This window comes from Hipposideros armiger, unplaced genomic scaffold (genome assembly GCF_001890085.2).
Source record: "Hipposideros armiger isolate ML-2016 unplaced genomic scaffold, ASM189008v1 scaffold_40, whole genome shotgun sequence".
In the NCBI taxonomy this organism is placed as follows: Eukaryota; Metazoa; Chordata; class Mammalia; order Chiroptera; family Hipposideridae; genus Hipposideros; species Hipposideros armiger.
In genome coordinates this window covers 4808507-4818965 of record NW_017731390.1, presented here as the reverse complement: position 1 = coordinate 4818965, position 10459 = coordinate 4808507, and the positions used below count along the sequence as shown (strand labels likewise).

Genomic DNA, 10459 nt, shown 5'->3' with positions numbered 1-10459 from the left:
AAAAAAAAAAAAAAAAGAATATTAATTTAAGAATAGCAAGTCAGGCTTTAAAAACAAACATCTTAGAAAACAAAACAAATAGGAAGGAGCCTCCTTCCCGGTAGCAGAAGACACTTGAATTTCCCAAGAGAAAGTGAAGAAAAGCCAAAGACCTGGGCTTCTAGATGTAGACTCAGTAGCTGGGGTGGTCTGGATCTCTGCTCCTCTGAGCACAGCCAACTCAGAGAGGAGATGAGAGGAAGTCCATGTGTTTCTCCCTTTTTCTAACAGAGCCTGTCCTCAGAGGAACGCAGGGGTCCTCTTCATTCAGCTGCTTGCTGGCAGGAGCCACCCTCTATCTTTGAAGCCCTCCTGGTAGTAGACAGCCAGTTATATTTCTCTTCTTTCCTGGGTTCTCACCTCTTCTGTTCTGACAGGGGTGGGAAAAAGGGAAGAATCACCAAAGTGTTAGTGGACCTTCTGGGTATTTACAAGCTGTTTTCAAAAAGCAACATTCTGAATAATGTTTGAAAGTAATGTCTGTCCCTAAAAAAAAAAAACAAAAAAACAACAAAACAACAAACCCTCCATGGTGTTTCTCCTCCATGACCTTTAAAATTGGCTCTGCTCTAACACCTCAAATTTAGATTTCCTCTTTCCTTAATAAAATATGCACTCCTGCATTTTTTTCCTTGCAGCTTCCCAAATGAAATACTGCCAAGTTAACAATGGTTTCTATTATACTTCAACCCTGATCAATGCATTCATGATACAAAGAAACCGGCAAATTTGGGGACTTCTTTAAGCCTCCCCCAAAGATAACCCATGATTACAACTTAAAGCATTAATTAGGCAATTGTTTGCTAAGCAAGTAAGCATGAGCATTAGTTTTAAGAATGTTGTAAGAGTCATAGTAAGTTGTGCACTTACTTTTATATCATGTCAGATTTAAAATATTCAGAAACTCATATTAACTGGAACCCCTGCTTACAACCTGAAATAATAAAGTTGAAATTTATCAGGTCATTAAAAAAAACAAAAAAGACTGTTTTCCACAGAAACATAGCCAGAAAAGGAGAGAAATCTTATGGAGAAAAGGTAAGCCCACTGATGTATGATGTGACCTAAGCATAGGAAGAAGCTCTCATACCTCAGGTGGTGGGGGCTTGATGGTGACTGGCTGGGGAGTCCTCCGGGGTGGGGAGGGCTTTGGCTGCACCTGTTGCTGGGCGGGGTTATAGTAAGTCACTCCTCCATATACCTGCGATGGGGCCTGGACACCGCAATAAGCCAGAAGAAAAAGTTAGGAATTAGTCCAAACTATGATGAACAGAATACATTATTCAGGCACAAAATAAGAGTGCTGGGGAATTTATAATTTTTAAATCTAAGCTGCCCTCTTTTAAAATAAAACGATTAATTTCTGCCTTAGTATGTCCTAATTATGTTCTGGTTTCTACTTCTTCAAAGTACTGCCCAGCGTTCTCTAATTCCTATCAGCAGCTGACAAACAGAAGAGGCCGAGCTCAGGAGTGACAGACACTCCAGATACCAGATGGTGTCAACCTGTTGGCAGTTAAGCAGTACAGGGAGGGGTAGGGCTGGTAAGTAGAAGTTTCTTTATGCAGCTGAATAAATAGCCACCTAAGATGAACTAAAACACTTGAATGAAATACCAGTACAGAAATGGAAGCGAATAAACAGACGATGGGCATTACATAAGCTGCATTCCCAGCTCCTGACCACCAAGAGGCGTCCTGGCACCACATGCCATGCACTGAAAAGGTTTTCTCAAATTTCTTGAACATTCTCCCCATACCATATTCTGTCTGATTTAAAGGATGTGTACTTAGAAAAATCTGATCACCAGCCATCTCACCTGCGTATTGGGGTATAGATGAGGAGGTGGTGGGGGAGGCAGTGCCCCTGGAGCATAAGGATAACTGGGATTACCAAAGTTCATGACGCCAGGAGCAGAAAAGTAAGTAGGAGCAAGCAACTGCTGAGGGGGTGGCTGTCCTGGAGACATGGAAACGGGTGGGGGATAGAGGCCTGGATTGGGCAGAGGTGCCGGTGTCTGATGGGGATGTAAACCTGGACAAGGAGAAGAAAACAGAAATTGAAATAGAAGATAATACCATTTCCATGGGGGCGCCTGGCTGGACTGCTCAGCATAAACAGGCTCAGGATGGAAGTCCTCAGGATGGACCCAAGAGGAGTTTGTTGCCCAAGCAACCAAAGTGGCCAGCCTCATAGGCAAGCAGCACATAGCTCAGGAGGATGGGGTTTATAAGCCCCCAACACATGTCCTCATGTACGAGAAACATACAAGCAGAGGTGTAATGCTTACCTGGGTGGGGAAGGTGCATTTCTGGCTGCACAATCATGCCCTGAGGAGGCAGTGGGGCAGGGCTGTCACCATGGGTATAGATTGGTCCCTGGAACTGCACTGTAAGATATCACATTGGGACTCTCATAAACCCTCACTCTTCATATCACATGGACAAGTCTCCTTGTCCCCCAAACCCTCTAAGAGATGTTCTCAATTTTTGTGTGTGAAGAAAACAGTAACCAGACAATGACAACCCTGTGAGAGGTGAGAAAGGAAATTCAGCAGGCAGGAAGCTGGTCTCTTAGATCACTTCACCCTGCCAAAAAAAGTACCCCAACAATAAGAAAAAAACTCACATGGATCATAGTAATGTCCTTCCATGATACTGATATGCACAGGGGGGGCAGGGGGCTCTGGCACAGGTCTTTGCCGCTGAGATGAATAGCGTTTGGCTCGCCCACCCTGGACACCCTGAAATAAAGAAGAGGACTGAGCAAGACTTCCAGAAGGCAGACTCTCCTATCAAGTTCCATCCTCCTCTAGGTGCAAAACACTTACTTTGTACATGGCAGATGTTTAAAATATATTTGCAAAATGCATTGAAAAAAATCAAGATTTGAGCCTAAACCCTCTATTCTACATTTGTAGAGATCCATATTAAAAGAATCACGGGTAAATCGATGGAAAAACTGACTTCAAGACCTTATCTTGGTTTAAATAATGAACAAGCTGTTACATACGGCCCCCTCCCCATCTCCATGTACCCCACTTGCCCTTCTGTACCATTTCTTCCATCCGGTTAAACTGAGGTGGAGGTCCTGTTCCCATGTGTATGTGGTTGTGCATCCCTGTAATATACAAAAAAAAAAAAAAAATCACTGCTGCAGAGTAGACAGATATGAGAGGGACTCAAAGATACCATCAAGAAAATGACAGGGTGAAGAACCCAACATGGCGAATGGCTTTCTGCTTTAAAACCAACAAAATTCCTTTTAAAACATCTCTGCTTCCTATCAACACCAGCATTTGGAAATTTGCCCCCATTACCCACTACATTAATATAGCCATAAAGCCTCTGAACATGAAAAAAATTACCTCAGTGAGAAAATACAAGTTCAAATTTTCTCCACCAAATACTTCCCTGTACAGAACCCCTGGGAGGTCACTAGTAGCACACTACATTATCAAACACAGTGAAAAATCTCAGCCCAAAAGTTTCTGACCCAACTAGACAGGGGAGGGATGTTCTGTAAATCTACCTGATTATTTCTGGCCACAGAGGTCTGAGCTGAAAGTTTGGGAAGAGAGTCCCCTCTGGCTGAAAACGGCTCAGGACAAAAAAAGGGCTACATCCTGGAGACTGTCTTCCAATGGTAATAAGATTGGTAGGAGGGTGAACTCTTCTATCCAAAGATCAACTCCAGGTCCAGTTTAGGCTACATTGGTTTTGGTGTTCAAAAACCATGTGCACCAGAGAAAGATGCTAGAACTCCAAGTCTATACGAGGATTTCCAATCTGTTCAAATTAGATGTCAGAAACTAAGGAAAAACATCCTTTGATGTTATCTGGCTGGAGGAAGACAAAGGATGGGCAAAAGGGGTGGCAGATAGGGCCTCGTCTCTAGAACTATGCAGTCTAATATGTTATTTGCTAACCACATATGGCTATTTAAATTTTAATTAATTAAAATTAAAAGTTCAGTTCCTCTGGCCACACTGCAAGTATTGAAAAGCACCATCATTACGGAAAGGTCTATTGGGCAGCCTGACTCTTAAGATTATGGAAATCAGAGAGGCTTTCCTTTCAAAGAGGTTAGAAGATACTCATCCAAATTCAAATGAATAGGTTTCTGCCTTCAAACTTTACCCATTAGCTTAAATAACAACAATACTACTTTCTGCGCTCAGGAGCTCATTATCGATGATCGGTCAGTTAATAGTAGGCAAAGTAGTGGGGCAGTCTTTGGTAACAGATAAAACTACTATGAGATCCTTTGATGAATATACACAGGAATCCATCTGTTTCTTGTAGCTAATTAAAACACAGATAATTGTCACACACCACATCCCTAAGAGATATAAGTCCCATGCTCCTAAACCCAATGATGCCAAGGAAAAAACCTAGTTACTAACCCTAAGGTACCTACCTCGAAGTTCACGTGGTTGCAGAAACGAAGGTTGCCCTGGACTCCAATTCTGTTCTGTTATATTTAGTTGGGCCACGTCTTGCTCAAGTCCACCTGTACTAGAATCCACTGGAGTCTCCCAGTTCCCAGTCTTAGCAGGTGGAGGAGGAGTGGTTTCTGGAACTGTAGGTGCTGGGATCAGCCCTTCGGGTGGAGGGGGCACCTCCTCTGCAACCTTGACTGCATCTCCAGCTTTGATTCTGGTTCTTCTTGCCCGGGAATAGGATTTCTTCTCAATAGGTCTGTCAGGGGCTGGTGGCGTAGTGTCAGGAGCAGGAGCTGGTATCTCTGAGGCTGCCTCTTCCTTCTCAGGACTGCCAAGCACTTGAGCATCTGCTTCTGGAGATGGATCCCTCACAGGAGTCTGTTCTAGGCGTCGTGACCGGTAACTAGTCTCATGTTTAACTGTCTCACCAGACCGGCCACCATGGTGCCCACCAGCTTCCACAGGCCTAAAACCAGCACGACCTTCCTTGAAGCCCCCAGATCGAGAGTAATTCCTGGAAGCAGACATGCGGCCAGTCCCTGCAGCATTCCTATTGATAAATGTCCTTGGTGGCAGGGTGCCCCCAGGACCCTGGTGGCGATGGGACTTGTTTGACCGCTCACCAATCCAGCCTGGATCTCTTTGTGGAGGACTCCCAAACCTGAATAAATGGAATGGAGAAAGCCTTAAGAAATAACAAAAGGGACCACTAGAGATATAAACTGAGGGACAGGGAGACTTCCCATCTTCCTCACCCATTCAATTATGGGCTAGAACGGTATTTTAAAAAGCAGAGTGCTTCCTACAATACCAATAGTCTAGGCTTAAATTTACTCACCTGGGTTTCCGGACTCTTCGGGGTTTGATGTCATCAGGATTGTGAGCTGAACGGATGTCATAGCCGTAAAGAGCAATGAGTTCCTGTCGGGACTTTGGAGCCTGTTCATCTTCCCGGAACTTGTCATGCTCCCAGCGACCTTCATCTTTCCAGAGCTTTCGCTGACGCCCCTTGGGTCTGATAAAACCAGGGGAAAGTGTATAACTAAAGACGTCCGTGAAACAAGCAGGGTTGAGCAGGGCAACAGAAGGAGCCTCATGTAAGTCTCCCCATCTCCCCAAATTATACAAAGTGTGTCTCCCAAAAGCAAGAGTGAATCATAGCCCCTAAGCCCTGCTGGGCTCAAATGCAACAGGGACAGAAAAGAGGAAAGACTTCACTTCAAAGTACTCAGCACCGTGGAAACTTCTCTCTCCGATAAGGCAGCCTATGCCAGTACTTCATATTTCAGAGGCCTTGAGCCTCAGGTTAAGGCAGGTAGTGGAGTGCGGGTCGGGATCCCAGCTGCTCCACCAAGACTTACCCAATATTCTAAGCCTCACTTCCCTCATTTGTACAAGAGGAATAATCATTACACCGTACTTACCTTAAAATGTTGTGAGGAGTAGGTGAAATAATACAGGTAAAGCACTTTGCAAAGTGCCTAGGGTATAGCAAACACTAAGTATGTACTAAATAGCAGCAGCAAGTGGGCGTTACCTGACTTCCTCCTCCTGAGTTTGCCCTCGAAGATCATGCTCAAAGAAGAGTCCTTTCCGAGGGATGTATGCAGGGTTCTTCCGATCTTCATCGTCATCCAAATGCTTGGGGCCCTTCTTACCCGCTTTGTTTTCCACAGGCTCTGTGCTCTCCTGGAGGATGGACAAAGGCCTTGTGCTCCCTCTACGGTTGAGAGCCCCTCTTCCAGCCCCCAAATGGAGGCCTTTGGTAGGTACTGACCTGTCCATCCCCACTCTGCCTCTCTCCAGTCACAGTGCCTTTGGTGTCAGGCTTTTCTTCTCCCTTCTCTTCTTTTGCTGAAGAATTAACAGCATCATTGGCTTCTGATTTCAACTCCACTTTGGAGTTTTCCTCTTCACTGTATTCCCCTTCTTCGCCCTGAAAAAAGTTTTCCTGTCAGCAGTGGAAATAGGATCTAAAAGGTGCATACTTTTATTTTCCACTATTTAGGAAAACGTTTTCTAACAAACTTAAGAATTAAAAGCAAGCATTATCAATATTCTTATTAAAATTTCTAAAGGATAGGAGCACTGTAAAAATAAAATCATAAAAAATATACCCCTCAAAATATCATATATATCCACATATACGTATGCTTATATTGATCCATATAAGCTTTCTAGGAAGATATGTAAACAACTGCTAACACTGGCAGCCTCAGGGGAAGAAGCCTAGGGGATATGGATAGAAGGCTTTGAAGTGCCTAGCATACAGAAGGAACTTAAATCTTTGTTGATAATTTCTCTCTCTCCATGAATTGGAGTGCCTCATAACCATACTCTAACTCAAGTTGTGAATGCTCTCTTCTCAAAATGGCTTAGAGCAGATTCCCAACCTTTTAGATTATGTGGACCTCTAAAAATTTCATGGATCTCCATGAGACAGCAGCTCAGTAGTGTATCCACTGACTGAGAAAACATGACAATTTTTAATACTTTCAAATAAATTTGTTTTATTAATTTATATATTCAAAATAGTAGTATGTAAAGGTGAGAGATATACATTTAGTCTATAGATAATGAGAACTGAGCTGGTGGATTTGCAAACCCCTCAGATAACCCCATGATTTCCCGGGACACCATTACCATCAAGTCAGAAAACAGTGGCCTACATTTTTTATTGTTATGATACAAATACCCAATTTTCTACAGAATGAGATCCCCTTAGCCAACAACTCTGTCCAGAATTACATAATTATAAAATTTTGACTTGGGAAACTAAGCTTAGAGAACACAGAAATCGCATCTTAGAAAATGCAAAATAAAAAAGAAATTAAAGCCCAGGGCTGGCCGAGTGGCGCGTTGGTTAAGAGCTGGCTTGGGACGCCAGCTCTGTGCAGCAGGGCCAGGGTTCAGATCCCACATGAGGGCCAGTGACACTGCTCTCTGCAGCTAAGATGGTGAACAGCAGCTCGACCTGGAGTTGGGCTGCTGTGAGCCGCCAGTGACGGCGTAGGCTGCAGCCCCTGCTGCAGTGGGCTGCCATGAGCTACCGTGAACGGCCGGCAGCCAGCGTGAGCTGCCAAGAGCTTCCGTGAGCGGCTGTCCAGAGGCCGACAACCAATCTGCCTCACCTGGGAAGAGAGCAATGATCACAATGCCAACATGGGCCAGTGAAGCAACGTCCTCCACAACTAGACTGAAGAACAAAAGGACAGCAACTTGTCTGTTCCCCTTCCCCGATTCCCCAACGCTGTTCCCCTCCCCCAATTCCCCAATAAAAAAATCTTAAAAAAATAAAAATATTAAAGCCCAAGTGCTCTCTCTTCCCACCACTATCTTCTTCCCTTTCTTGCCACATGTAGATTAGATAATCCTGCTTGTGACAAAGAAAGTGTTGGGTCTGTCCACACAAAGGAGGGTCCTTAGGCCATCCTCTAAAAGTAGGGGCCACTAGAAAGGGTTAGGTGTGGCTAGTTCTAGGCAAGCAAAAGGAGCAGCTAAGGCTCATGCTAAGAGGAATGGCTTTAGAACAGAGTTACTCTCATCTCCTTGTCCTCCCAGGATTTGGACCTAAGGAGGCAGAGCTATAGGCTAGGGAGGTAGGTTTAGAGACCTATGAGGAGAAAGAAATGATTTGAGGGAAGGTGGTCTAGTCCCCATTGCTGAGTTAACATGACAGCGTACCAATACATCTTTGCCACCAGGCAGACACATGGATAGCTGGTCTCTTATTCTCCTGGGTCTGACACTTGACCTGAACTCCAGACCTAGATTGGCCTCAGGAATCTTATCAGAGACTCACTGTAAGATGCCTGATGAAGCAAGAAGCTTTCAAGTTCTAAGTTTCTGCCTCTTCTTCAAATACAGTTGAGTTGGCCTGATTGGCCCACACAAGCTAATTAATTTCCCTTCCCCATTCTTCCCTGTTCGCCATCTGGGTATTTTGGCCTATAAGTGTTTTGGGTTAGGATTCCCAGAAAGGTGATACTGGTATCAGTTTTCCCTCCTCTTGAGACGGAAATAGGTGGGTGGTAATCATTCAGTTCTTTCCTTGATCCTATAGTTCCCTGCAGGTTCTGAAGCAGAAATTGCAAGAATCTTGCTTGGTGTGTATATGTGACCTTAATTCATTACATCCCCCCACCACCACCACCACCACCACCACACACACACAGGATGAATTCAAACATCTTAAAATAATATCAGCATGATTAATGAGGGAACTTTGTTTTATGCTCCACCTCCTGTGGTCTGTGGTAGAATGTCAAATGAGGCAACTCTTTTTAATTCCAAATGAGAAACTAATTTTGTATCCAGGGCAGGACAGAAAAATACAAATAGCACAGGGCTGAGGAGATTCCAAATTAGAGTCAAAGTCTGGTCTAACTAAAGCCAAAGTGCTACCCTAGGGTCATGCTGCTTTGGCTGAGGGCTGACATCAACACCCTTACTGCTAATTCCACCATTTCAGTGAACACTCTTCTCAGCTCTAAAGCCTAACTCATCCCTGAAGCGACTGCTTCCCTGGCAGAATTCTCACTGCAGAGGCTTTCAGTTCATTCTCCCACTCCACACATTATTTCAGAGTAAGGGGTGGAGGTGGTGTCTTCCTCGTTCTCAATGTCTCTTCCAGATCTAACACCTCCAGCCTCGTTTTAAACTCCTGCTCCTGTGGGGCTCCTATCCCCTGGCTATATCTCTATGCCTCTGCCTGGGCCCACCCTATCAGTGACTTGAAGACTTCAGCAATGAGTTCAGTCTTCACCTCTATGTCAGTCATCCATTTGCATGGCCACACTTCAGACCAGTCTTACCTGTGTGGATGAAAAAAGGGGTTCTATGGAAAGTAACCTCACAGAGTGACTTGATCATAAATTCCTAACGAGGCAGGTCATGGTGGGTAGTCACACCTCAGGCATATAACTTCTGTAGTAAAAGGTTTATTTTTGCCTTAAGTAAGCCCTGTTCATTGCTTCTGTGCATATAAGTTAACAAATATTTGAAATAAGCTATCCTCAGAAGAGAACATAATCCTGTTAAGTATCCTATAATCCAATCCCTGCCTTGCTTTCTCCCACCTCCACATAATCTTCCTTAAATTCCCTTCTTAATTTCAAATGCATAAAAGAAGCTGCAAAACTGTATTCTCCAAAGCACTTGAGATCTTACTCCCTGACATATGTTGCTCAAATAAACTTTTACAAAAATTCTTTACAGGTTTGGATGTTTCTTACGGTGACACCTAGAACGGCTATGCAGGTTTTAAACTAAACCTGCTTCACTTTTAAAATCTTAAATTTAAACACTTTAGACTTTGATTAAAACTGCCACATGCAAAACAATGAAATCAGACCCTTAACTCACCCCATCCACAAAAATTAACTCAAAATGGATCTAAATGTAAGAACTAAAGCTATAAAACTCAGAAGAAAACACAACGGTTAATCTTTATGACTTTGGATTTGGCATGGATTCAGCAAAGTCTTCTTAGATAAGACACCAAAAGCACAAGCAAAAGAATAAACATATACTGATTGAACTTCATCAAAATTATAACCATGCACCATCAAGAAAATAAAAAGACAACCCACAGAATGGGAAAAAATATTTGCAAATCATATATCTAATAGGGAACTTATAGAAGGAATGATAAAAAAATACAGTGAATGTTTAAATTAAAAAAAATTTTTTATTAGTAAAAGACCCATTGCCATTAATCCCCCTCAAAATATTCCCCCCTCGCTTCAAACACACTTATCCCATCCTTCTTGCCACTTTCTGAAGCAGTTCTGGAAGTTCTCTTTCATGAATGTCTTTAGTTGCGCTGTCATGGCTGCTTAGATGTCCTGAATTGGTTCAAAACATTTACCTTTCATGGTCATTTTGACTCTGGGGAAGAGCCAGAAGTCACATGGTGCCAGATCCAGTGAATAAGGTAGATGAGGACACACCGTAATGTTATTTGATGGAAATTGC

The 10459-nt window shown here is 43.5% G+C and overlaps 1 protein-coding gene across 2 annotated transcripts in view; it reads right to left on the bottom strand.

Moving 5' to 3' along the window:
• Positions 1 to 15: 15 nt before the first annotated feature.
• The window catches only part of CASC3 (CASC3 exon junction complex subunit), a 19249-nt gene continuing 8805 nt past the window's right edge, over positions 16 to 10459 (bottom strand). The window contains exons 4-14 of one of the 2 annotated variants that reach the window (XM_019638850.1): positions 6261 to 6419; positions 6021 to 6172; positions 5322 to 5498; positions 4459 to 5144; positions 3095 to 3159; positions 2668 to 2782; positions 2330 to 2428; positions 1859 to 2073; positions 1130 to 1252; positions 910 to 973; positions 16 to 409 (exon numbers count right to left, since the gene is read on the bottom strand). In XM_019638850.1, the coding sequence (XP_019494395.1) occupies positions 950 to 973; positions 1130 to 1252; positions 1859 to 2073; positions 2330 to 2428; positions 2668 to 2782; positions 3095 to 3159; positions 4459 to 5144; positions 5322 to 5498; positions 6021 to 6172; positions 6261 to 6419 (1815 nt within the window). In that variant the 3' untranslated portion in view covers positions 16 to 409; positions 910 to 949. The remainder of the gene's footprint in view (positions 410 to 909; positions 974 to 1129; positions 1253 to 1858; positions 2074 to 2329; positions 2429 to 2667; positions 2783 to 3094; positions 3160 to 4458; positions 5145 to 5321; positions 5499 to 6020; positions 6173 to 6260; positions 6420 to 10459) is intronic. The other variant, XM_019638851.1, reaches the window with a different exon arrangement.